The sequence below is a fragment of the Hypanus sabinus genome, chromosome 1, assembly GCF_030144855.1.
Source record: "Hypanus sabinus isolate sHypSab1 chromosome 1, sHypSab1.hap1, whole genome shotgun sequence".
In the NCBI taxonomy this organism is placed as follows: Eukaryota; Metazoa; Chordata; class Chondrichthyes; order Myliobatiformes; family Dasyatidae; genus Hypanus; species Hypanus sabinus.
Genome location: NC_082706.1, coordinates 138330838 through 138358796, shown reverse-complemented (window position 1 = coordinate 138358796; position 27959 = coordinate 138330838). Strand labels below are relative to the sequence as shown.

The 27959-nt window shown below is 45.4% G+C and overlaps 1 protein-coding gene across 2 annotated transcripts in view; it reads left to right on the top strand.

The window, feature by feature from the left end:
* The window catches only part of pop1 (POP1 homolog, ribonuclease P/MRP subunit), an 81371-nt gene that overhangs the window by 43306 nt on the left and 10106 nt on the right, over positions 1–27959 (top strand). For both annotated transcript variants that reach the window (XM_059977003.1, XM_059976994.1), the window contains exons 11-14: positions 4730–4853; positions 11101–11220; positions 20785–20900; positions 22594–22785. In XM_059977003.1, the coding sequence (XP_059832986.1) occupies positions 4730–4853; positions 11101–11220; positions 20785–20900; positions 22594–22785 (552 nt within the window). The remainder of the gene's footprint in view (positions 1–4729; positions 4854–11100; positions 11221–20784; positions 20901–22593; positions 22786–27959) is intronic.

The window sequence follows — 27959 nt, the reverse complement described above, 5'->3', positions numbered from 1 at the left end:
CCTCCCATATCCAAAGACCTGCTAGTTGGTAGGTTAATTGATTACTCTGTTATCCCCAATATAGGTGAGTGATGGGGTAATCAGTGGGTAGTTGATTAACATGTAAGAGAGAATTACAAGGAAATAGATGGTGAGTGAGTTGATGAGATTGCTTTGAAAGGTGGTGTATGTTTAGTGGGTCAAATAGCCACCTATGTAATTAGAAAATAGGCAATAGCTGTGGGATTAGCAAATGCACCCTTGCAGCTTTAGCCACCTGTTTACTTGTCCCTCAAATGTGAAATGGAGATGTCTATTTAAAGTATTTCCATGAATATTTTAAATTGTATGAATTGTAGAATATAAGGTAGCCCTATTGTATAGATAATATTTGGAAGTATTCCATGAGGATGGTCCTATCCTGAGGGCCCAATTCCTGTGCAATGCGTTTGAAAGACTAATTTTCATCCTCTCGGCAATAATAGTGTTCACAAGAAAGAAACTCACTGACCAAAGAAGTCAAAACATTATTCACATAAGTATAAGATTACTGGAAATACTTAGCTGATCTTCTAGCAATTGTGAGAAGAGAAAGAGTTAATGTTATAGGTCTTCTCACAGACCTGACCTGACTTTCTGAGCATTTCCAGCATTCTCTGCGTTTATTATATTTCTAGCATTGATGATTTACATCATAACCAGTAAAAATTATGTAATGAATTCCAGTCGTCATTTCCAGTGGTGTAACCTCTGGTAAAAATGTGCACTGACCTTTTTACTAAACATTGCCAACAGCTACACAGTGGCATTTCTGTCAAACTATTATCAAAATTGACTAATTCTGTCCTAAAAAATAAATTCACTGTGCCTTAGCCGTGACTTTTAATCTGGCCATACTGTAATTAAGCCCCACTTCTGCCCATTCAAATTTTAGCATAATTATTTAACCATTAACCTTAAGGATTTCAAGTCCTAAGAATCAAAGTAGTTACATCTCAGAAGGTGGTTATAGGGTCCTTTGAGGGTCCATGTCAAAGTAAATTTTTTATCAAAGTACATGTATATCGCCATATACGGTACATTTTCTTGTGGGCATACTCAATAAATCCAATAATCATAATATAATCAGTGAAAGACAACGATGTGCAAATACAAAAAGAAAGGGGGGGGAGAGAGAAGAAATAATAAATAAATTAGCAATAAATGTCGAGACCATGACCAACAATCCTTGAAAGTGAGTCCATGGGTCGTGGGAACAAATCATTGATGAGGTATGTAATGCTCACACAATCGGCTGGTGTATGTCTAGGAGAAATTCTTGTCCACCCGCCAGACTGCGCCTCCCGTATACGTGGATGCTGTGAAATGCACACAATATCAAACCGCACACCATGTACGTTTACAGAATACACTTTATAAATCTTACTAGAACTAAGTGATTAATAGTGATACAATATATATGAAAGAAAAGAAGGGAAAGAAAAGGTGCCAGAACTTATCAGGGTTCAGTCAATTAGTGCACAAATCGTTGGAGCTCAACCATCGAAGTTTTCGGTCCACTATTCGATCTTCTCCGACCTCCATGACCCACGCGCCTGGGACCATCCTTGGTGATCGACCAGCAGCACCTCCAGCACCATCCACCTTCCTCGCGATCTCCTCTCCAACTCCCCAAAAATCCGCGAAACCACAGTTCACAGACCCACAAGAGAGAATAACGTCTATCCCAATTGGTTAACAAATGAATACAATTCCCATTATCGGTTATCATAACCCAAACAAGCTGCAAGAGAAAGTAGTCTCTCTCCAGTTAGCATAACAAAGAAGCATTCTTACTTTTAACAAACAAACAAGCCATTTTGATTAACATACGCAGTAACATAAGAAACCCTTTACAGATAAATGAAGTTATCTTCACTTATCCCCTCTGGTTCAGGAGCCTGATGATTGAGGGCTACTAACCTTTCCTGAATATGGTGCTGTGAGTCCTGAGGGTCCTGTACACCTTCCTATTGGCAGCACTGAGAATAGAGCATGATCTGGGTGGTGAGGGTCCCTGATAGTGGATTCTGCTCTCCTGCAGCAACACTCCCATGTAGATATGCTCAATGATGGACTTAACCATATCCACAACTTTTTGTAGGATTTCCCATTCAAGGGCAATGGTGTTTCCATATCAGGCAGTGATGCAACCAGTTAATATACTCTCTACCAATCATCTATAGAAGTTTGTCAGTGTTTTAAACGTCATGCTGAATCCTCTCTTTGTAATTGTACTTATGCACTGGGCCCAGGAGAGGTCCTCTGAAATGCTAACACTGAGTAATTGAATGCCTTAATGACTATCGTCCGATAGCACTCACGTGGACAGTGATGAAAAACTTTGAGAGCTTGGTCATGACTAGACTGAACTCCTGCCTCAGCAAGGACCTGGACCCATTGCAATTTTCTAACGCCACAATAGATCAATGTTAGGCGCAATCTCAATGACTGTCCACGTGGCTTTAGACTACCTGGATAACACAAACACCTATGTCAGGATGCTATTCATTGACTATAGCTCAGCATTTAATACCATCATTCCCACAATCCTGATTGAGAAGATGCAGAACCTGGGCCTCTGTACCTCCCTCTGCAATTGGATCCTTGACTTCCTAACCAGAAGACTACAATCTGTGCAGATTGGTGATAACATATCCTCCTCGTTGATGATCCAACACTGGTGCACCTCCTGGGGGTGTGCTTAGCCCACTGCTGTACTCTATGTACACATGACTGTGTGGTTAGGCATAGCTCAAACATCATCTATAAATTTGCTGACAATACAACCATTGTTGGTAGAATTTCAGGTAGTGACAAGAGGGCATACAGGAGTGAGATATGCCAACTAGTGGAATGGTGCCGCAGCAACAACCTGGCACTCAACGTCAGTAAGACAAAAGAGCTGATTGTGGACCTCAGGAAGGGTAAGACAAAGGAACACATACCAATCCTCATGGAGAAATCAGAAGTGGAGAGAGTGAGCAGCTTCAAGTTCCTGTGTGTCAAAATCTCGGAGGATCTGACCTGGTCCCAACATACAGATATAGTTGGAAAGAAGGCAAGACAGCGGCTATACTTCATTAGGAGTTTGAAGAGATTTGGCATGTCAACAAATACATTCAGAATCTTCTATATTTGTACTGTGGAGAGCATTCTGACAGCGTGAATCACTCTGGTATGGAGGGACTACTGCACAGGACCAAAAGAAGCTGCAGAAGGTTGTAAATCTAGTCAGCTCCATCTTGGTTATTAGCCTATAAAGTACCCAGGTACTGCCAAGTCTTAGAAAGGCAATGCTCATTATTAAGGACTTCCAGCACCCAGGGCATGCCCTTTCCTCACTGTTACCATCAGGTAAGAGGTACAGAAGCCTGAAGGCACAAACTCAGCGATTCAGGAACAGCTTCTTCCCCTCTGCCATCTGATTCCTAAATGGAAATTGAAGCTTTGAACACTAGCTCACTTTTTTTAATATATAGTATTTATGTTTTTGCACTTTTTAAAATCTATTCAATATACATAATTGATTCACTTGTTTATTTATTATTATGCTTTATTTTATTATTTTTTCTCTCTCTGCTAGATTATATATTGCATTGAACTGCTGCTGGTGCTAAGTTAACAAACTTCACGTCACATGCCAGTGATAATAAACCTGATTCTGATTTTAAAGTTGCTGACTTTCTCCACCTCTGATCCCCTGGTGAGGACCAGCTCATAGACCTCTGGTTTCCATTTCCACTCAGCACCAGCTTGGTGCCTTCTCCAGTGGTCTTGCCTAGTCTTTACTCACCTACTTTCCTTTAGAGTAGTACAATTGAATCTGGCTCCAGTGTCACCAGAGAAGAGGATTTCAGATCCTAAGCTCTTGCTGTGTAAAACTGATTTCCTCATGAACCTTTTGGTTTTCTCACTATCTGTGAGATTTGATAACCTTTTTCTTTAATATTAAATGCTATCCTCACTGCATTGTGTGAGAGCATTGACAATTTCCATTTGTATGTAAATACAAGAAATTGCAGGTGGAACAGCATTTCTATAGTATTTGTGTGGTGGTGGAGGGGTGTAAATGGATTAGAAAATGAGAAATTGATGCTTTTAGTCAAGCCCTTGCATTAGAATTAATACTGGAGGGAAGGTAACTGGAAAAATTCTGTTGTCCTTGCTTCTCTCTTGCCTGTTGTCCCTTTGTACTTGCTAGCTTGCACTTTCCCCAGTTAAACAACAACTTAATTTTTAAAGTTTTACCCTTTTTTCAATCCCCCTTTCACCACTATCTGTTAAAGTGCTATTTAATCTCTTTTTAACTAATTAAAATTAACTTACAAGATCTCATCACTTTTTCTACTTGTGTTCATGAATTTAATTACTGCAACAAACCCTCAGAATTCCTTTTCATACCCCCTTTTTTTTCCTGCTTTAAGACATTGCTTTACACATATTCTAATAACTATTTTGTGGTTACTTGTCAAATATTGTTTTTGTAATGTTCTTGAGCGGTACCTTACAACATTTTGTAATGTTAATGAGAGCAGCTAATGCAATAAAAGATATGTTATTTTTCTTGAAGTGGGCATGATGGTTGTCATTGTGAAATGTTATCTTGGGAGTATTTCTAATAGTTTGTTCTTCTGGCATTGTTTGCTATACTCGTGTTACTGTTTTGTTTTCATTTACTAAAATGATCTTGTCTTGAAACTGTCCTTAGAATTCTGAAGTGACAGAAGCGACAGAAACAAGAGCTTTGCCCTGCTGGTGGTCACAATATTGCAGGAAATCTGAGGACGTGGCCCTTCATAATCGTCAAGGGGATTTCCTTCAGTTACTTTCTGGTGGGTGACTTAGAATCAAGCCAATGACATTTGTGTGAATTAGGCAATGATAATTTTAGATATGAGTTTGTCTTTGTTGCTAGTGAGCATCTTCTTGCTAACTTAACATTAAAATAGAATATGATTCGAGGCTTTGTATCAAAAAATTGTTAGGCTAGTTTATAACAAAAGGCAAGGTAATAACATCACTGAAGCAAATAATTATATTTATAGTTACATGCAGTGCCTCTAAAAAATATTCACCGCCCTGTGGAAATTTTCATGCTTTATTGTTTTACAGCATTGAATCACATTGGATTTAATTTGGCTTTTTTTTTGATACTGATCAATGGAAAAAGACTTTCGTGTCAAAGTAAAAACAGATCTCTACAAAGTGATCTAAATTAATTACAAATATAAAACACAAAATCATTGATTGCATCAGTATTCACCCCCTTCACATCAGTATTTAGTAGATGCGCCTTTGGCGGCAATTACAGCCTTGAGTCTGTGTGGAACATCTCTATCAGCTTTACACATCTGGACAGTGCAATTTTTCCCCATTCTTCTTTACAAAACTGCTCAAACTCTGTTAGATTGCATGGGAATCATGAATGAACAGCCCTTTTCAAGTACAGCTATAAATTCTCTATTGAATTGAGGTCTGAACTCCAACTTGGCTATTCCAGGACATTAACTTTGTTGTTTTTAAGCCCATCCTGTGTAGCTTTGGCTTTATACTTGGGGTCATTGTCCTGCTGGAAAACAAATCTTCTCCCAAGTTGCAGTTCTCTTGCAGACTGCCAGGTTTACCTTCATGATTTCCCTGTATTTTGCTGCATTCATTTTTCCCTCTACCTACACAGCCTTCCAGGGTCTGCTGCAGTGAAACATTCCACAGCATGATGCAGCCACCACTACGCTTCGATGATGTGTGGTGTTTGGCTTATGCCAAACGTAGCATTTAGTCTGATGGCCAAAAAGCACAATTTTGGTTTCGTCAGACTATAGAACCTTCTTCCAGCTGAGTTCAGAGTCTCCCACGTGCCTTCTGGTAAAGTCTGGCCAAGATTTTATGTGAGTCGTTTTCAACAGTGGCTTCCTCTTTGCCACTCTCCCATAAAGCTGTGACTGGTGAAGCAGCCAGGCAACAGTTGTTGTATGTGCAGTCTCTCCCATCTTAGCCACTGAAGTCATCCAGAGTTGTCATAGGTCTCTTTGAGGCCATCCTCACTGGTCCCCTTCTTGCACAGTCACCCAATCTTTGAGAATGGACTGTTCTAGACAGATATACAGTTATGCCATCTCCTTTCCTTGATGATTGAATTAACTACTCCAAGGGATATTCAGTGACTTGAAATTTTTCTTGTATCCATCTCCTGACTTGTGCTTTTCAATAACCTTTTTGCAGAGTTGCTTGGTGTGTTCTTTTGTCTTCATGGTGCAGTTTTTGCCAGATACTGACTTAGCAGCTGTTGGACCTTCCAGATATAGGTGTATTTTTACAGCAGTCGATTGAAACATCTTGACTGCACACAGATCTCCAAGAACAGATCTCAAGTTAACGAATTCTAAAACCAATTATCTGCTCATGTGATGATTTAGTATTGTAGCGGTGTGCTACAAACAGCGCTAAAATTACGACACGGAGTCGGTAACTGCAGTCGAAGGAAAAACTTTATTCGAAAACTTCAGCCTCACTTTTAAGCCTCTGTCAACCGGCCCCCCATGGCGAAGAGGCTCCAAAGCTCTGTGCTCGCAAACCCCCGTAGGCTATCTAATTGTGAGTCGGTTCGCATACGCTAGGAAAAGAGCCGCCACATAACCCCCCCCCAGAACCGGCGATACACCCCCCAATGTCCACAGCCTGGGCCAGAACCTGCTTGGGAGGTCGGCCTCTGCGCCGAGGCGCCGGAAACTCGGCCGGTTGCGCCAGGTCCACATGGGCCGGCTTGAGGCGGTCCACCGTGAAAACCTCCTCCTTCCCCCCAACGTCCAGCACGAACGTGGACCCGTTGTTCCGGAGCACCGTAAACGGCCCCTCGTATGGCCGCTGCAGCGGTGGCCGATGCCCGCCCCTTCGTACAAACACAAACTTACAGTTCCGTAGGTCTTTGGGTACGCAGGTCGGGTGCCGCCCATGCTGTGAAGTGGGTATGGGGGCCAGGTTACCGAGCTTCTCGCGAAGTCTGCCCAGGACTGCAGCGGGTTCTTCCTCTTGCCCCCTCGGGGCTGGTAGGAACTCCCCGGGGACGGCCAGGGGCGCGCCGTATACCAACTCGGCCGACGAGGCGTGCAGGTCGTCCTTGGGCGCTGTGCGGATGCCGAGAAGGACCCAGGGAAGCTCGTCCGCCCAGTTGGCTCCTCGCAGGCGGGCCATGAGGGCCGACTTCAGGTGACGGTGGAAACGCTCCACTAGCCCGTTCGACTGTGGGTGGTAGGCAGTGGTGTGGTGCAGCTGAGTCCCCAAAAGGCTGGCCATAGCTGACCACAGGCTGGAGGTGAACTGGGCGCCTCTGTCGGAGGTAATGTGGGCTGGTACACCAAAGCGGGATATCCAGGTGGCGATCAGGGCTCGGGCGCAAGATTCGGAGGTGGTGTCGGTGAGCGGGACCGCCTCTGGCCATCTTGTGAACCGGTCCACGATAGTCAGGAGGTAACGCGCTCCGCGCGACACTGGCAGGGGGCCCACGATATCCACATGAATGTGGTCGAAACGCCGGTGGGCGGGATGGAACTGCTGCGGTGGTGCTTTGGTGTGCCGCTGAACCTTGGCCGTCTGGCAGTGCATGCACGTCCTGGCCCATTCACTGACCTGTTTGCGGAGTCCGTGCCAAACGAACCTGCTGGAAACCATCCGGACAGTTGTCCGGATGGAGGGATGCGCCAAGTTATGAATGGAGTCGAAAACACGTCGCCGCCAGGCTGCGGGGACGACCGGACGGGGCTGGTTGGTGGCGACGTCACAGAGTAGGGTCCTCTCACCTGGGCCCACGGGGAAGTCCTGGAGCTGCAAACCAGAGACTGCAGTCCTGTAACTCGGAATCTCCTCATCTACCTGCTGTGCCTCTGCCAGTGCCTCAAAGTCTACCCCTTGGGAAAGGGCATGAACGGTAGGGCGAGAGAGCGCATCCGCCACGACATTGTCCTTACCCGAGACGTGCTGGACATCCGTTGTGTATTCAGAGATGTAGGACAGGTGGCGTTGCTGGCGGGATGACCAGGGGTCGGATGCCTTCGTAAACGCAAAGGTAAGCGGTTTGTGGTCCGTGAACGCGGTGAAGGGCCGACCTTCTAGGAAGTACCTGAAATGCCGGATTGCCAGGTAGAGCGCCAACAGTTCCCGGTCAAAAGCACTGTACTTGAGCTCGGGTGGCCGCAGGTGTTTGCTGAAAAACGCCAGGGGTTGCCAGCGACCTGCGATGAGCTGCTCCAGCACCCCACCGACTGCCGTGTTTGATGCGTCCACTGTGAGGGCGGTAGGGGTGTCCATTCTGGGATGTACTAGCATTGCGGCGTCAGCCAAAGCTTCCTTCGTTTGAACGAAAGCGGCGGCGGACTCCTCGTCCCAGGTAATGTCCTTGCTCGGACCCGACATCAGGGCGAACAGGGGGCGCATGATCCGGGCAGCTGAAGGGAGGAAGCGGCGGTAGAAATTGACCATACCTACGAATTCCTGAAGGCCTTTGACCGTGGTGGGTCGGGGGAAGTGGCGGACCGCATCTACCTTAGCGGGCAGAGGGGTTGCCCCGTCTTTAGTAATCCTGTGGCCCAGGAAGTCAATGGTATCAAGTCCGAACTGGCATTTGGCAGGGTTGATTGTAAGACCGTACTCACTCAGTCGGGCGCAGAGTTGACGGAGGTGGGACAGATGCTCCTGACGACTGCTGCTGGCTATGAGGATGTCATCCAAATAGATGAACGCGAAGTCCAGGTCCCGTCCCACCGCGTCCATTAACCGCTGGAACGTCTGTGCGGCATTCTTCAGGCCGAACGGCATGCGGAGGAACTCGAAGAGGCCAAACGGGGTGATGAGAGCCGTCTTGGGGACGTCGTCAGGATGCATCGGGATTTGATGGTACCCTCGGACAAGGTCGACCTTGGAGAAGATCCGGGCGCCGTGCAGGTTTGCCGCAAAGTCCTGAATGTGCGGCACAGGGTAGCGGTCCGGTGTGGTAGCCTCGTTCAGCCTGCGGTAGTCGCCGCACGGTCTCCAGCCCCCCGTCGCTTTGGGCACCATGTGCAGGGGGGAAGCCCAGGGGCTGTCGGACCGCCGGATGATCCCCAATTCCTCCATTCTCTGGAACTCCTCCTTCGCCAGTCGGAGCTTGTCCGGGGGAAGCCGCCGAGCACGGGCATGGAGGGGTGGTCCCTGTGTCGGGATGTGGTGCTGTACGCCGTGCCTGGGCATGGCTGCTGTGAACTGCGGTGCCAGAACCGATGGGAACTCCGCCAGGACCCTGGTGAAGTCGTTGTCGGACAGCGTGATGGAGCCGAGGTGAGGGGCTGGCAACTGGGCCGCGCCCAGGGAGAACGTCTGAAAGGTCTCGGCGTGTACCAGTCTCTTCCTGGGCAGGTCAACCAGCAGGCTGTGAGCTCGCAAAAAATCCGCACCCAGAAGCGGTTGGGCTACGGCGGCCAGTGTGAAGTCCCACGTGAACTGGCTGGGGCCGAACTGTAGCTGCACCTGACGGGTGCCATAGGTCCTTACTGTGCTGCCATTCACGGCCCTCAGGGGGGGACCCGGTGCCCTGCTGCGAGTGTCGTAACTTGTCGGAGGTAAAACGCTGACCTCAGCCCCAGTATCGACCAAAAAGCGGCGTCCCGACCTGCTATCCCACACATACAGGAGGCTATCCCGATGGCCAGCCGCCGTAGCCATCAGCGGCGGCTGGCCCTGGCGTTTCCCGGGAACTTGCAGGGCGGGCGGCAACGGCGGACTTCTGCGCCCCACCGCTGGTGGTAGAAGCACCAGTGGTCATTGGGCCGGGGGTTAGTGGGCTCTGCGGCCGGGCCTGGACTGGTTTGCTGCCGGGAGTGGGGCTGGGAGATCCGTGCGATGGGCGCCCCGCTCACCTTTTTGGCGTTCCACAGCAAGTCCGCCCGGGCTGCCACCTTCCAGGGGTCACTGAAATCCGCGTCGGACAGCAGCAGGCGTATGTCCTCGGGCAGCTGCTCCAGGAATGCCTGCTCAAACATGAGGCAGGGCTTGTGTCCTCCGGCCAGAGACAACATCTCATTCATTAAAGCCGATGGGGGTCTGTCTCCCAAGCCATCCAGGTGCAGTAAACGGGCAGCCCGCTCGCGCCGAGAGAGTCCGAAAGTCCTGAGGAGCAGGGCTTTGAATTCCGTGTACTTGCCGTCTGCCGGGGGCGACTGTACGAACTCCGCGACCCGGGCAGCTGTGTCCTGGTCGAGGGAGCCCACCACGTAGTAGTAGCGGGTGTCTTCTGAGGTGATCTGGCGAACGTGGAATTGGGCTTCGGCTTGCTGGAACCATAGGTCCGGGCGCTGTGTCCAGAAACCCGGCAGTTTCAACGAAACCGCATGAACAGAGGCGGCGTCGGTCATTTCTGGTCCAAAAATCGTTTGGACCGTCGGGGTCACCAATTGTAGCGGTGTGCTACAAACAGCGCTAAAATTACGACACGGAGTCGGTAACTGCAGTCGAAGGAAAAACTTTATTCGAAAACTTCAGCCTCACTTTTAAGCCTCTGTCAACCGGCCCCCCATGGCGAAGAGGCTCCAAAGCTCTGTGCTCGCAAACCCCCGTAGGCTATCTAATTGTGAGTCGGTTCGCATACGCTAGGAAAAGAGCCGCCACAGTATCATAATAAAAGGGAGTGAATACTTACGCAATCAATTATTTTGTGTTTTATATTTGTGATTGATTTAGGTCACTTTGTAGAAATCTGTTTTCACTTTGACATGTAAGAATATTTTTCTATTGACTGGTGCCAAAAAAACCAAATTAAATCCATTGTGACTCAATGTTATAAAACAATAAAACCTGAAAACTTCCGGGGTGGGGGTGGGGGTGAATACTTCTCACAGGCACCAAACCTAGCTGTTGGCATCTTTAGATTTAACTCTTTTTGGACTTGTATCTGTCGGATTAATTGAACATGAAATCTTTTAGGATATCTGATTGTCGCCTTGAAAATTTGTCGTCTGAGGACATCAACTTCTTTCCTGCCACTATTCTGTAAAGTGATTCTTGTCAGTAACCAGTACTTCCACCATTTTGTGCTTTTTTTATGTTTTTAAGGTATTGCTTCACCAGCAGAAATTTCAACAGGGTCTGTACTTGGACTTACTGTGAGGGATCCTCGACTAAACCTACCCGAGAAAAGAACCACAGCACTGGCTGACCCATCAAAGTTTAAAGGTAGCACCCATGGTAACACTGCAGAGCAAATCTCAGTCATTCAGAATATTTTTCAGCTTTCGGTCATTATAACAACTGTGGAATTCATTTCCACAAGGAATAGATCAGACTTTTACATGGATCCATCTGAGGGAAGCTGGGTAAATACTGGAGAGATAGGAATAGATGGTTATAGTGATAGGGTCAGTGGTGAGCATGCTCATTTTGCATACAGTATATATTTGCTTTCTTCAATAGGTTAGATTAAAAATTTAGAGGTATGTGTTTCATGGAATTTCTCTATTCATTCTTTCAAGGAAATGCAGACCATTGCAAGAATGGTTTTGTGAAGTGCTTTATCCATTGATTGGCACGACATAAATCAATGCTTTTAACAAAAATTTTTTAATCCAATTCTTCCCTTTCACCCTTAACTAAAGCACATATTAGTTTTGTTTGGAAAAGTCAACAGTTCATTACACAAAGTCATGGCTGTTTAGTGATGACAACAACAACTACTCTAGTTTTGTTTAGAATGGAAGTAATTGGGTTGCCAGTTCTAGTTGTTGAATTAGCTGATTTCACAAAGGTAGGAGGCTACAAAGGAATAAAGATAATCTGATTTATTATCACTGCAAACTGAATGATGTAAAATGTGTTAATTTATAGCAGCAGTAATGCAAAGACATAAAATTATCATAACTTATAAAGATAAATAACACATAAAGAAGGAATAACAAGTTAGTAGTCATGGATTATTAGAAATTTGATGGTGGAGTGGAAGCATATTAATAAGTGGGTGAAGATTTAGCAACTAAATATAATGCAGGAAGATGTGAAATTATCCAGTTTGGCAGAAGAAATAAAGAAAAATATTATCTCAATGATGAGAAGGCTAATATGAATGTGCAGCGAGTAAATATGAGCACAGACAAAGTTTTACTAGACTTATTGAGGAAAGGTTGTTCAGGCTAGCCTTATTTCTACTATTTCAGAGGAGTGAGAGGAGACTTAATTGAAACACACCTTAAATGCATGTCCTCTAGTCTCAGACATTCTGACTCTGAAGGAAAGATACCAGCTGTCTGTCTATGCCTTTCATAATCTTATAAACATGGAAAAGCATCACAAACAAATGAATAAAAATAATTTTACAAGATTATTTTAAGGAGTGATCTTTAATAGATGGATATGGCAGATTCAGCAAAAATTATTCTGAGGCTTTGGGATGGTTTCAGAGTGGGGAGTGGAGGATGTGAAAGTGCTAGAGAAGGTACATAGAAATTCATCAGAATGTCTCCTTAGATGGAGCAGCTCACCTAGAAGGAGAGACTGGAGATGCTGGTTCTGTTCTCCTGCAGGGGGTGGGGGTGGAGATTGTTAAGAGGGACACGATTGATGTATATAAAATTTCTGAGAGTTAGATAGGGTACACTGCAGGAAACTTCCCCATAGTAGTTACAGGGGACTTGATAGTTAGGGAGACAGAAAAGAAATTCTTTGGCCACAAAAGAGACACCGGGATGGTGTGTTGCCTCCTGGGTGCTAGGGTCCAGGATGTATTGGAGTTGCTGCAGGATATTCTCAAGGAGGACGGTAAACAACCAGAGGTCGTGGTGAATATTGGCATCAATGACATAGGCAGAAAAGGGGAAGAGTTCCTACGCAGTGAGTACATAGAGTTAGGAAAGAGATTGAAGAGAGGGACTTCCAAGGTAGTGATCTCCGTGTTACTCCCATTACCATGGGCTAGTGCAGGTAGGAATGGGGTGATAACACAGATGAATAAGTGGCTGAGGAGATGGTGCAGGGGCAGGGTTTCACGTTCTTGGATCATTGGAACCTTTTCTCGGAAAGGGGAATCTCTGTACAAGGGTTGAACCTGAACTGATGGGGAACCAATATCCTGGCCAGGAGGTTTTGCTAATGCTGCTCAGGAGAGTTTAAACTAGTTTTGCAGGGGGTGGGAACCGGAGCACCAGGTCAGTAAGTGAAGGATCAGACTGCAAGGTAGATGACAGGCAAGCCTGCTCGGGCGTGCAGTGGCTGTTCTTGCGTGGGGATGTGGTGCAGCACGCCATGCTTGGGGTCAGCCGTGGAGAACTGCGGGGCGACTGAGGGGGATTCTGCCAACACCAAGAGGGTCACGGAATCCAGGTGGAGGGCCGGTAGCTTGGCTTCTCCGAGCTGTAAAGTCTGGAACGTCTTGGCGTGGACCAAACTCTGACCTTTTAGGTCGACCAGGAGGCATTTGGCTCGTAGGAAATCTGCCCCTAGTAGTGTCTGACATCGCTGCCAAAGTGTAAGTCCAAGTGAAACAGCTGGACCCGAAATGCAGTGAGATAGTTTGCGGGCCGTATGTCTGAATACTGGTGCCCTTTGCAGCGGTGAGTTCGGGGCCTGGGACCGCGTTGCAAGTGTCCACAATCAAGTGGAGGAGTACGCTGACTTCGGCCCTGGTGTCTACCAGGAAGCACTGCCCGGAGTGTCGGTCCCAGAGGTACAGGAGGCTGTCTTGGTGGCCAGCTGTCGTAGCCATTAGCGATGGCTGGCCCCGGCGTTACCCAGAAAAGCACATGGTGGACGGCAGCGGTGCGCGCTTGAGCCCCATCTTTGGTGATGGAAACACCATTGTTCCAAACTTATGTCTTTTTTCCCCGTGGGTCTCGATGGCTTCGGTTGTGGGGCCTGGGCTTTGGGGCATGCGATCGTGGCTAGGTCACTGGAGGCTGCTTCATGTTGCTTGCTCTGCCAAAGATTGTTTGCTTTAGCCGCGACCCTGCGTGGGTCACTGAAATCCTCACTCACAAGGAGGAGGCGAATGTCTTCTGGTATATGCTCGAGGAACAATTGTTCAAATAAAAGGCACAGCTTATGGCCGTCCATGAGCGCCAGCATATCGTTCATGAGTTCAGATGGCGTGCAGTCGCCCAGGCCGTCCATGTGTAGGAGCCACATGGCCCGTTCACGGTGGGAGAGTTTGAAGGTACAGATCAGGAGTGCCTTAAGCTTAGTGTACCTGTCCTCCATTAGTGGCTGGCGTAGGAAGTCGATGATCTGGCCTGCCGTCTCCTGGTCTCACTGACCACGTAGTAGTATTGCGTGGCGTAGGCTGTAATGTCTCTGACATTGAACTGGGCCTCAGCCTGCTCGAATCAAACGTGGGGCTGAGTGACCCAGAAAGTCGGGAGCTTCAGAGAGACTGCGCTGTGCGAGTTGCTCGAACTCATGGCTGGTCGCTGAGTCGCCGGCTCCAGATGCCGTCTGGAACGTCGGGGTCACCAATGTAGTCACGCGCAACGCGCTACTAAAGGAACACACAGAGGCGGAGAGAGCTGAACTTGGAATGCCTTTACTGATTCAAAATCACGTGCTTAGATCTCCCCTCCCATGGGACCCTGTGACCCACGGTGCGGACGTGATGTCAGACTGTCCCCAGAAGGTCCGCCCCAAATGGGTAGTTCCAAACGCGCTACTGCGTGCCTGCCCTTGGCTCCCGATGGCGGTTCGAGTCCCGCGAGTGGGCCGCCACAAGACGAACGTTTATATAATTTGTGCATGGAAGAGTATGAGCTAGATGCTGGAAGATAGGATCACTTCCAGCTTTCAATGGCTGCCCACTGGTTAGTGTGGTTGAATGACCTGTTTCCAAGCTGAATATGTCAATGATTCTGTGAATGGCAGGGCATGAGATTAATTCCCTGTTTAGTGACCCAGGAGGAATCAAAGAGTAATGGCTGATTTATACTTGTGCATCACATCTACGCCGTAGATACCGCGTACCGTATGCTATAGGGTGACTTGCACCTCCCCAAAAAAGTAACTCACACGGCGCAGCAATGCAGACCGCAACAACTGTGATTGGTCCACTTGATAGTATCACATTTCCTTTGACGCATTTCCAGTTGCTTCTTCTCTGCCATGTCTGTATATCGAAGCAAAATAGATGAACCAAATCGTCAAATCTACCTGCCAACATGCAAAAATGTTTGAAATGCATTTCCTCGTCCATGTCTCTCACAAAGAAACTCAACACAGTGGCATAGAAACCCCACCGTCAACTAGCGTTTTGGCGCACACCAACGCATGCTCGCTATGGCATGGCCCTTACGCATAAGTATAAATCAGCCTTAATGGAAATGGCTGAACTGATCCATGCCAATTACAGTATCCTCCCTGCTAGTCCCAATTGTCAGCATTTGGTGCTTAACCCTTCAAGCCCCTCACCTCCATGTGTCTATAATAATGTCTCTCAAATGTTGTAATTGTATCCATGACCATTTCCTCTCAGGGTCAGCAAGTTAGGTTCTTTTAAGTTTAGAGGAGCTTAGACTTGGAGCAACATGCTCAAGATTTATAACAAATGGAAATTAGGTTACATTTCTGCAGATCAGCTATTTAAACAAAATATTTGAAGGAATATCAGGAGTCAAGCTTAGATGCCTTACAAATGCTGAACTTGGTTAGATGCCAAGCCAGACTTCACAGAGACTGTTGCCTGCCGGCTCAGGCAACAAGTGATACTTTGCGATATTCCTTAAAGAGGGAATGTGAAGTTTCTGGCTACAGTGGAACTCACATTGTACAGGGTTAGGTATCCAGGTTTGTATGAGATAGGTTGGATGGACTAGTCAGTTGCTGCCAGTGATGGTTATATGCTTGTATGTAGAGTAGGGAATTAGTTTGGGAAGTTACTGCTTGGATAAATGCCTAAAAGCATTATGTAAATGTGTTGTTACTCACGGTTTTACTTCCGGGGTGCCTAAGCACCACTCGAGTAGCAGCAGTACTCTCAATGGATATGATTCAATATTTCCATTTCAGCCTGATGCAGCTAAAAAGCACGTCTGCTTCCAAGGTCAGTACAGTTAACAAAGATGTCTTAATCCATTTAAATGAACTATCACTGCTTAAAACTGATGGAAACAACACCGATTGTGGTCGGAAGCGCCCACGGAGGAAGCGCCTCAGAGGTAGATTGGGGTTACAAGTGTGTTTAAGGAAACAGGGTTTTTAACTCCCCATACTGACTATCTTGCTGGCGAACATGCAGTCTCTGGTGAATAAAATTGATGATCTCAGAGCTAGGGTGCTAAATCAGAGGGGCATTAGGACCACTTGTGTCGTTTGTTTCATAGAATCCTGGTTAATCCCTTCTGGACTGGTTGCAGCAATCCAGATCGACAGGTTTACTATACACTGTCAGGATAGATCTATAGAGTCTCTCAAAAGCAAAGGTGGAGGAGTATGCCTCATGATCGGCTCTTCTTGGTGCACAAATATATCAGTGCAGTCCCAATTCTGCTCACCAGACCTGGAATATCACCATGGGTGTTCTCTGGGGTCATTTTGATAGCAGTTTACATTTCGCCTCAGGCCAATGTCAAGCAGGCTTTAGATGACCTGGGTAATGGGATTAACATGCACAAAATTACGCACCCCTAACACCATCACCATCGTTTTGGTGGATTTTAACCAGGCCAGTCTGGAAAAATCATGAAGCAACTACCATCAACAAGGGAAGCACAGGAGTGCCTACAGGACTGCTTTGAATCATGTACTGGACCGTATTCATTTCAATCGTGGATGCATTTGCTGCAGTTGTTACTGACTTCACTAAAACCTGTGTGGATGAGTGTGTGCCCACAAAGACTTGCTGTACATTCCCAAACCAAAATCCGTGGATGAACCAGGAGATACATTATCTGCTGAAGGCTAGATCTGTGGCATTCAAGTCTGGTGACCCAGGCCTGTGCCAGGAAACCAGGTATGATTTGGGGGAGGGCTATTTCAAGGGTGAAGAGATCATTTTGAACGAGGTTGGTGGCGACATCAGATGCATGGCAACTCTGGCACACTTTACTTCCTACAAAGTGAAACCCAATAGCATGAATGACAGCGATGCTTCACTACCAGATGAACTCAACGCCTTCTATGCACACTTTGAAAGTGAGAACACAACTACAGCTGTGAAGATCCCTACTGCACCTGATGATCCTGTGATCTCCGTCTCAGAGGCCGATGTTAGGCTGTCTTTAAAGATAGTGAACCCTTGCAAGGCAGAAAGTCCCGATAGAGTACTTGGTAAGGCTCTGAATACTTGTGCCAACCAACTAGCAGGAGTATTCAAGGACATTTTCAACCTCTCACTGCTATGGGCTGAAGTTTCCATTCGCTTCAAAAAGGCAACAATTATACCAATGTCCAAGATGGATAATGTGGGCTGCCTTAATGATGATTGCCCGGTATCACTCACACCTACAGTGATGAATTGCTTTGAGAGGTTGGTCATGACTAGACTGAATTCCTGCCTCAGCAAGGACCTGTACCCATTGCAATTTGCCTATCGCTGCAATAGATCAATGGCAGATGCAATCTCAGTGGCTCTCCACATGGCTTTAGACCACCTGGACAACACAAACACCTGTATCAGGATGTTGTTCATTGACTGTAGCTCAGCATTTAACTCCATCATTCCCACAATCCTGATTGAGAAATTGCAGAACCTGGGCCTCTGTCTGCCTCTGCAATTGGATCCTCAACTTCCTAACTGGAAGACCACAATCTGTGCATATTGGTAATAACATATCCTCCTCGCTGACTATCAACACTGGTGCACTTCAGGGGTGTGTGCTTAGCCCACTGCTCTACTCTCTATACATATGATTGTGTAGCTAGGCATAGCTCAAATACCATCTATAAATTTGCTGATGATGGTAGAGTCTCGGGTGGTGATGGGAGGATGTACAGGAATGAGATATGCCAACTAGTGGAGCGGTGCTGCAGCAACAACCTGACACTCAACATCAGTAAGACAAAAGAGCAGATTGTGGACCTCAGGAAGGGTAAGACGAAGGAACACATACCAATCCTCACAGAGGGATCAGAAGTGGAGAGAGTGAGCAGCTTCAAGCTCCTGGGTGTCAAGATCTCTGAGGATCTAACCTGGTCCCAACATATCGATGTAGTTATAAAGAAGGCAAGACAGCAGCTATACTTTGTTAGGAGTTTGAAGAGATTTGGCATGTCAACAAGTACACTCAAAAACTTCTATAGTTGTACTGTGGAGAGCATTCTGACAGGCTGCATCACCACTGTCTGGTATGGAGGGGCTACTGCACAGGACCAAAAGAAGCTGCAGAAGTTTGTAAATAGTCTAATCAGCTCCATCTTGGGCACTAGCCTACAAAGTACCCAGGACATCTTTAAGGAGCAGTGTCTCAGAAAGGCAGCATCTATTAGTAAGGACCTCCAGCACCCAGGGCAGACCCTTTACTCACTGTTACCATCAGGTAGGAGGTACAGAAACTTGAAGGCACACACTCAGCGATTCAGGAATAGCTTTTTCCCCTCTACCATCTGATTCTTAAATGGACATTGAATCTTTGGACACTACCTCACCTTTTTTTTAAATAAACAGTATTTATGTTTTTGGACTTTTTAAAAATCTATTCAACATATGTAATTGATTTACTTTTTTTGTCTCTCTGCTAAATTATGGATTACATTGAATTTCTGCTGCTAAGTTAACAAATTTCACGTTACATGCTGATGATAATAAACCTGATTTCTGATTCTGTCCTTGGGTCTTAGATTATGATGATCTCAGTAACAGCAAATATTTAGGCACATTTCACTGGTCTTGTGCTCAGCGAGAGCCTCTGTTCTTCATACAGATGTTCCAGGTTTGAATCCTGGCAAGGCCATCTTGGTGCTGAACAGTATTTGCAACAAGAAATTTGCAGCGATTGACATGTTGCGTAGATCTAAACTGGCATCAGAGTATCCAGATGACATGTTATGTTGAACTTCCCTGCACATCACACAGTTTTGGTGTATGTGTTCCACATTTAATTGGTTGCTTTTTGCTAGATGAGCTGCTTAACACATGAGTAATTTTAATTGTTGAAGTTGTGCTCTCATTGCCATGATGTTCCTTTATATCCTCACCCTGATTTTTCCACCTTTTATTTGGTTCCATATTTTGCAACTCTTCCTTTAAAATAATCACTTAATGAGCACTTAATTTAAATACAGTGAATGATATTTTGGTTCTGCCATAGCAACACAGGAAAATTTCACCAAAGCAAAATGTAGATATTTGGAAAGTGTTTTTCATTACACACAGCTTTTCTGGCAGCTTTGCAGCAGAAACCCACAAAGAATTTTTCACTTTTTCTTTGCACATCTGTGTGCGCAGCGCACACATACACACACACACTCACTGTATAATAACCTCAGCCGTTATCTCAGATGGAGTGCTTTTGTAATGTTCATTATAATCATGGAAGATAATGCAGTACTTTTGAACATATTAAGGAAAACCTAGATTTATGCTTCTCTCCTCATGTTATCTTTAAAACATGCATCTTTGACCAGTCTTTTTATCACCCCTTCTAATATCAGAATTTTGTTTGTCATCAAATTTTATCCAGCTATGTCATTGGAGCAAATGTTTTGGACATATTTTCTGCTTTATTAGTGCTGTGCAATTCTATCTCGTTTTCATTCTTATCATTTTGTTTCACATCGATGTGTGCAGGACCTATGAAAAGGTAAGGTCAAACATGCCACATTTACTGGTTTTGATATAAAAAATGAAAATGCTGGAAACAGTGAGTAGGTCAGGTTATGCCTGTGGTAAACAAATCAGTTACTAGTTAAATTAATTAAATTTAATTAAACAAATCTAGTTTAATTACGTCAATTTGATTTATAACTAGCATTTGACTCCAAAATCCTGAGCAATCATACTTCCAATATTTAATATCTTTCTGTTTGGTTTATCTGACTTCATTAAGCCTGGGAGTAAAAAAAATTAGGCAACACCCACTTCAAATGTACCCATATGTTAACTAAACCATTATGATGTAAACATTTGACAGAGCAGCAAGCACTTGTCTTAAACTTGAATAGGAGATTGTGGGTCCTTGGGTTTGAGCTTTTGCTTTAGAATCCTTCCTATATTTAAAAAAACTTATCAGATGGGGCACTGAGCAAGGGTTGAATTCAGTGGACAACACAGGTACCTGTTGAATTTATGAAGATGCCTCCAGCCACCTATTCTGAATTCCTTTCAGAGGTGACCTCAGTGCTTTATGGATTCCTCTGTAATCGTGTGTTTACTGACTCGGCCTGTTTAACTGTTACATTAGGTGGTTTTGAGTTGTGATTTTTTCCTAGATTGTTAACTTTGATTTGTTTTTTTTTTGTTCTCTTTTATGACTGCTGTAGGAATTCCCTCATTCTGCTGCAGATGAAGTGTATTTGTGGTTGTTCATAAGAAATTAAAAATCGTCTTTGTTTCCAGGAAGAAAACAAAGTGCAAGATAAGCACAATTTTAGATAATCCTGTTACAACATTCTCTATACTGCTTTAATTAGGAAACAAAGCAACTACAAATCATCTTGCTACTCTTTTTTTTGCTTCCCACTCTTCCTTTCCCCAGCTTTCAGTTTTGTATCCCCATGGTTTTGTTACTTGATTTTGGAAATAATGTAAATCTACAAGGTGTGGGATCTGTGTGCATTCTGATTATGTGACTAACACATGTTTACTGTAATGATCTTCCCCTTGCATTGTAGATCTGGAAAAAGAAAAGGAGTTATCTCTTAAAGGACTTCCCGCAGAATGTGCTCAGAGTCTGATCTGGGATCGGAACATTCGCAGTTTTGTTACAGAAACTAAAATTTCCGAACAGGTAATTTGACTATAGTGAAAGGACAAAATATTTGCGATAGAGAAAACATCATACAGAGTTGATTTATTCTTTGTTCTCCGTTTGCTCCAACTCTTGGATGATTGGTTGGTCCTGCTTTATGGATTTGCTGCTTCTTTCAGCTTGTCTTTGGTATCACACTTACCTCTGAATCAGAAGGTTTGTGTGTTTAATTCCTACTGCAGAGTGATGAGCCAGGAATCTAGGCTGACTCTCCAAAGCCAAGTAAGCGCTGCGCTGCTAGGGATGAGATGTCTTGGATATGGTTCTTTCTGCCCTCTTACCTTTGAAAAAGATCCCGTGGCTGGTTACCTTGAACTCAAAAATATTTAGTGGCTCTACTGATACCAAATCAGATTGATTTATTTATCACATGTACATCGAAACATACTGTGATGCTTGCGTTAGTAACCAGTGCAAACTAAGGATGTGCTGGGGGTAGTCCACAAGTATCGCCACATATTCCCACAATGTTCAGCAGAACAACACAGAACACAATAAGCAACAAAACAAGCCCCTTTCCTCCCTCCCACTCACCCACATGGATAATGATACAACAGCAAACAAACTCTTTTTCCCCACTCTCACACACAGATAGCCCTGCGTACCCAAGAAAGGCTGCCTGCAGGCCTTTGACCACCAGTCCTTGGCGTTGGGCTCTCAGATACAGATATTGGGCTTTCAACCTCCAGTCCCTGGCCCGGACTAGGTCCTCTGACCTCTGGACATACCAACCCAAGTGTTTTGACCTTCAGGCCTCAACCTCCAGATATGCTTCAACCACTGGTCAATCATTCCCAATCCCTGAGTACCAATCAGTCTTCTATTGTCTCCCACGACTGTTTAAAAAGTCATAGCAATACAGCACAAAAACAGGCCCTTCAGCCCATCTAGCCCATGCTGAACTGTTATTCTGCCTAGTCCATTCAACCCATACCTGTGCTATAGTCCTCCATACCCCTCCCATTCATGTACCTATTCAAACTTCTCTTAAATGTTAAAATTAAACCCGCATCCACCACTTCAGTAGCAGCTCATTCCACACTCACACCATCCTCTGAGTGAAGAAGTTTCCCCTTAGTATTTCATCTTTCATCCTTAACTTATGACCTTCAGTTCTAGTCTCTCACAGCCTTATTGGAAAGAGTTGCCTGTTTTCTGTTACCTGGTACACTTTGCATCTCTGTTATACATTGATTTCTGTATTCCTCATTTCCTCACTGCCCATTTACCAGGAGCAATGCCTTCTCGTCTGTCACTAGAAATGATCTCATACCTTTACTGTAATACAGCAGTTCTGTGCAGTATGGAACTATGGAAACGTGATCAATACCTTTATCTGTTCTCGATGTTTGAAGTGTTTAGTAGGGAGCAGCTAAGGCAGAAACTGTTGCATCTCTCAACGGAAGAGCAAATAAATGCAGCAGGAAAACATTGAAAGGGAGGGGCAATAGAAAAAGTGGGACTAAGGTATTACTCGTGGATTATTCTAGCAAGACACTGATGATGAAATTACATAGAAAATAGGTTCTAACTGCTGTAAATTTTTTAAAGTAAAACGTATTTACAGCAAAGTTTTTAATGTTTTAATAGTTATTCCAGAATAAACTGAAGTGGTATTCAACTCGTGTCTTGTTATGAAGTTAAAGAAGCTGTTATTTTTCTTGTGTTCCAGGAGCTAAATCAGATGAAAAGCAAGCTCTTGGTCCCTGGATCTCAGCTGAATCTGGGGCAACAGGAATCTAAGATTCCTATCCTGTTGGTGCAGCAACCTGGAAAAGTGGCTGGAAAAGAGCACATCGGTTGGGGGAGTGGCTGGGATATCCTATTCCCAAAAGGATGGGGAATGGCATTCTGGATTCCTCTGGTAATGTTGTGTGAAGTATTATTGAACTTAAGATCTGTCTGCATGTATTGTGTATTGTTCTCGGTTGTAGTTCAAAACTTAGATTGAGTTTTCCTTTCCCAATGGTGCTAGTTGCAGGACTGTGCCACACAGGAGGTTATTTATTACTTAACGGTACAGTGCGGAGTAGGCCTTCTGGCCCTTTCAGCAGCAAACTCTTAACAACCCCAGTCTGACTCACAGGACATTTTACAATGAATAATTCACCAATCTGGTATGTCTTTGAACTGTAGGACGAAATGGGTGCACCCGGGGAATCTGATGCATTCCACAGGGAGGACATACAGACTCCTTACAAAGGATGTCAAATTGAACTGCAGGCTCCAACAGCCCAAGCTGTAATAGCATCACACTAGCCACTACACTACCATGGCGCCCAACTTCACTGTGATGACTGTCTGCAAAGGTTCTGTTGGATTTTTTGTTCCTTGATTCTTTGCTTTTTACATAGAGATCCATTTTGTTTTCTCAAAAGTACAGATGATGGCCAGAACACAGCAAATATCTGTAATAGACAATAGACAATAGGTGCAGAAGTAGACCATTCGGCCCCTCGAGTCTGCACCACCATTCTGAGATCATGGCTGATCATTCACTATCAATACCCAGTCCCTGCCTTGTCCCCATATCCCTTGATTCCCCTATCCATCAGATATCTATCCAGCTCCTTCTTGAAAGCATCCAGAGAATTGGCCTCCACCATCTTCCGAGGCAGTGCATTCCACACCTCCACAACTCTCTGGGAGAAGAAGCTCTTCCTCAACTCTGTTTTAAATAACTGACCTCTTATTCTCAATCCATGCCCTCTGATACTGGACTCTCCCAACATCTGGAACATATTTCCTGCCTCAATCCTATCAAATCCTTTAATTATCTTAAACGTTTCAATCAGATCCCCTCTCAATCTCCTCAATTCCAGCGTGTACAAGCCCAATCTCTCCAATCTCTCTGCATAAGACAGCCCTGCCATCCCAGGAATCAACCTAGTGAATCTACGCTGCACTTCCTCAATTGCCAGAATGTCCTTCCTTAAACCTGGAGACCAAAACTGTACACAATATTCCAGGTGTGGTCTCACCAGGGCCCTGTACAAATGGAAAAGGACATCCTTGCTCTTGTATTCAATTCCCCTTGTAACAAAGGCCAACATTCCATTTGCCCTCTTCACTGCATGTTGCACTTGCTCATTCACCTTCATTGACTGGTGAACTAGGACTCCTAGGTCTCTTTGCATTTCTCCCTTACCTAACTCGACACCGTTCAGACAATACTCTGCCCTCTTGTTCCAGCTTCCAAAGTGGATAGCTTCACATTTATTCACATTCAATGACATCTGCCAAGTATCTGCCCACTCACTCAGCCTATCCAAGTCTCCCTGTATTCTCCTAACGTCCTCTTCGCATGTCACACTGCCACCCAGTTTAGTATCGTCAGCAAACTTGCTGATATAGTTTTCAATGCCCTCATCTAAAACATTGACATAAATCGTAAAGAGCTGTGGTCCCAATACAGAGCCCTGTGGTACCCCACTAGTCACCTCCAGCCAGTCTGAGAAACACCCATTCACTGCTACCCTTTGCTTTCTATCTGCCAACCAGTTTTCTATCCATGTCGAAACCCTGTCCCTAATGCCATGAGCTCTGATTTTACTCACCAATCTCCTATGTGACACCTTATCGAATGCCTTCTGAAAATCTAGGTACACAACATCTACTGGCTTACCCTCGTCTAACATCCTTGTTACACCCTCAAAAAACTCCAACAGATTAGTCAAGCATGATTTGCCCTTGGTAAATCCATGCTGGCTCGGCCTAATCCTATTTCTGCCATCTAGATGTGCCACTATTTCGTCCTTAATAATGGACTCAAGCATCTTCCCCGCGACTGACGTTAGGCTAACAGGGCGATAGTTCTCCGTTTTCTCCTTCCCTCCCTTCTTGAAAAGTGGGACAACATTAGCCACTCTCCAATCTTCAGGAACTGATCCTGAATCTAAGGAACATTGGAAAATGATTACCAATGCATCCGCAATTTCCTGAGCCACCTCTTTTAGAACCCTCGGATGCAGACCATCTGGACCCGGGGATTTATTAGCCTTCAGTCCTACCAGTCTACTCATCACAGTTTCTTTCCTAATGTCAATCTGTCTCAATTCCTCTGATATCTTATGACCCTGGCCCATCCATACATCTGGGAGATTGCTTGTGTCCTCCCTGGTGAAGACAGATCTAAAGTATGCATTAAATTCTGTTGCCATTTCCCTGTTTCCCATAACAATTTCTTCCAATTCATTCTTCAAGGGGCCAACATTGTTCTTAACTATCTTCTTTCTCTTCACATAGCTAAAAAAGCTTTTGCTATCCCCTTTTATATTCCTGGCTAGACTGAGCTCATACCTGATTTTTTCTCTCCGTATTGCTTTTTTAGTTAAGATCTGCTGTTCCTTAAAACTTTCCCAATCATCTGTATTCCCACTCATCTTAGCCCTGTCATACTTCTTTTTCTTTAATGCTATACAATCTCTGACTTCCTTTGTCAACCACTGTGGCCCCTTCCCCCTCTTTGAATCCTTCCTTCTCATTGGAATGAACTGCATTTGCATCTTTTGTATTATGCCCAAGAATATCTGCCACTGCTGATCCACTGTCTTTCCTGCCAGGGCATCCGCCCATTTAACTTTGGCCAGCTCATCCCTCATGGCTCCGTAGTCTCCTTTATTTAATTGCAACACTGACACCTCTGATCTGCCCCTATCCCTCTCAAATTGTAGATAAAAACTTATCATGTTATGATCACTACTTCCTAATGGCTCCTTTACTTCAAGATCACTTATCAATTCCTGTTCATTACACATCACCAAGTCCAAAATAGCCTCGTTCCTGGTTGGCTCAAGCACAAGCTGTTCCAAAAATACATCCCTTAGACACTCCACAAACTCCCTATCCTGGGGTCCAGCACCTACCTGATTCTCCCAGTCCACCTGCATGTTGAAATCTCCCATAACGACTGCATTACCTTTAGCACATGCCAATGTTAACTCCCTAATCAACTTGTACCCAATATCCACGCTACTGTTTGGGGACCTGTACACAACACCCATTAGGGTCTTTTTACCCTTACTGTTCCTCAGCTCAATCCACACAGACTCTACTTCCCCTGTTCCCAAGTCACCTCTTGCTAAGGACTGAATCTCATTCCTCACCAACAGGGCCACCCCACCCCCTCCTCCCATATTTCTGTCTCTACGATAGCACGTATACCCTGGTACACTCAATTCCCAGGCCTGATCCCCTTGCAGCCATGTCTCCGTTATCCCAACAATATCGTAGTTCCCCATTTTCATCTGAGCTTCAAGCTCATCTGTCTTATTTCTGACACTACGCGCATTCAAATATAGAATTCTTAGCCCATTCCTCCTCTCTTTGCTTAAAACACTGTCTACTGTACCTAACCTAGCTCGTTGAACTTCCATCGGGCAAATTGCACCCTGAATTTTGATGACCTTCTCAAGATCACCCAAACCTTGTACACATTTAACCCCATGCACCTTCTGACCAACCCTCTGGATCTGGATCCCTGCCCCCTGCACATCTAGTTTAAACCCCCCCCCCCCCCCCCGAGCAGCACTGGCAAATACTCCTGCAAGAATGTTAGTACCCCTCCGGTTCAGATATAGACCATCCCTTCGAAACAGATCCCAATGTCCCTGGAACAAAGACCAATTATCCAAAAACCTGAACCCTTCCTTCCTGCACCATGCTCTCAGCCTCGTATTAATGTGCATAATCATTCTATTCTTCGCCTCACTCGCACGTGGCACAGGTAGCAATCCCGAGATTGTCACCCTGGAGGTCCTGCCTTTCAGCTTCACTCCTAACTCCCTGAACTCTCTAAGCAGGACCCCCTCACTCACCTTACATACATCATTGGTCCCTACATGGACCACTACATCTGGGTTCATGCCCTCACTCTCAAGAATAGCCTGCACCCGATCTGAGATGTCCCGGACCCTGGCACCAGGGAGGCAACATACCATCCGAGACTCCCGATCTGCCCCACAAAATCTCCTATCTGCCCCCCTAACTATAGAATCCCCTAAAACTATCGCTCTCTTCTCTTCCCTCCTCCCCTTTCTAGTTGAGGGTTCAACCTCTGTGCCAGAGGCAGGACCACTACAACTCATTCCTGGTAAGTCATCCCCATCAACAGTATCCAGTACGGTATACTTATTGTTAATGGGAATGGCTGCAGGGGTGCTCTGCTCTCTCTGCCTGCTCCCCCTGCCTCTCTGGACCGTCACCCATCTGCCTACTTCTTGGTTTTTTGGTGTGACTACCTCCTGATACCTATCTATCTCTGCCTCCACCTCCCGAATGATCTGTAGTTCATCCAGCTCCCGCTCCAACTCCCTAACTCGGTCTGATAGGAGCTGCAGCTGGACGCACCTTTTGCAGGTGTGGTCATCAAGGACAACTGTGTTGACCCTGACCTCCCACATACTGCATACGGAGCACACCACTGCTCTGACTGTCTCCCCCATACCTGAACTGGATTAATAGAATAAGTCTAAAAAGCACCTAGCAACCTTACCTTCTTCCCCTCAGCGAGCAATCACACAAGCTTACCGAAGTCCCCTTACGCCGAAGCCCACTTAACCAAAGCCCAGGACTCTGCTTCCACGGACTCAGCTGCCCGCTCTGAAAAGAAGTCCTGCCTTTTAAAGTGCGCGCTCGACGCTGACGTCACTCACGCCTGCGCAGTTCCCCCTCCTCCACAGGTATTGACCAGGTAGGCTTAAATCCTACCTACACGGTCGATGAGCTCCCAGCTGAATCACAAGCTGTAACTTGCTCCCGATTCAAATGACCACTCTGAAAAGAAGTCCTGCCTTATAAAGTAATATATGGATATTTAAAATATTAAAATATTTAAATATTTAAAATATGTATAGGCAGATGAGCTCAGGGCATGGATCAACACCTGGAATTATGATATTGAAGCTATTAATGAGACAGTTGCAGGAGGGACAGGACTGGCAGCTCAGTAGTTGTTTTAGATGTGACAGAGTGAGAGGGTTTAAAGGAGGAGGGGTGATGGTACTAGTCAGGGAAAATGTTACGACAGTGCTCCGTCAG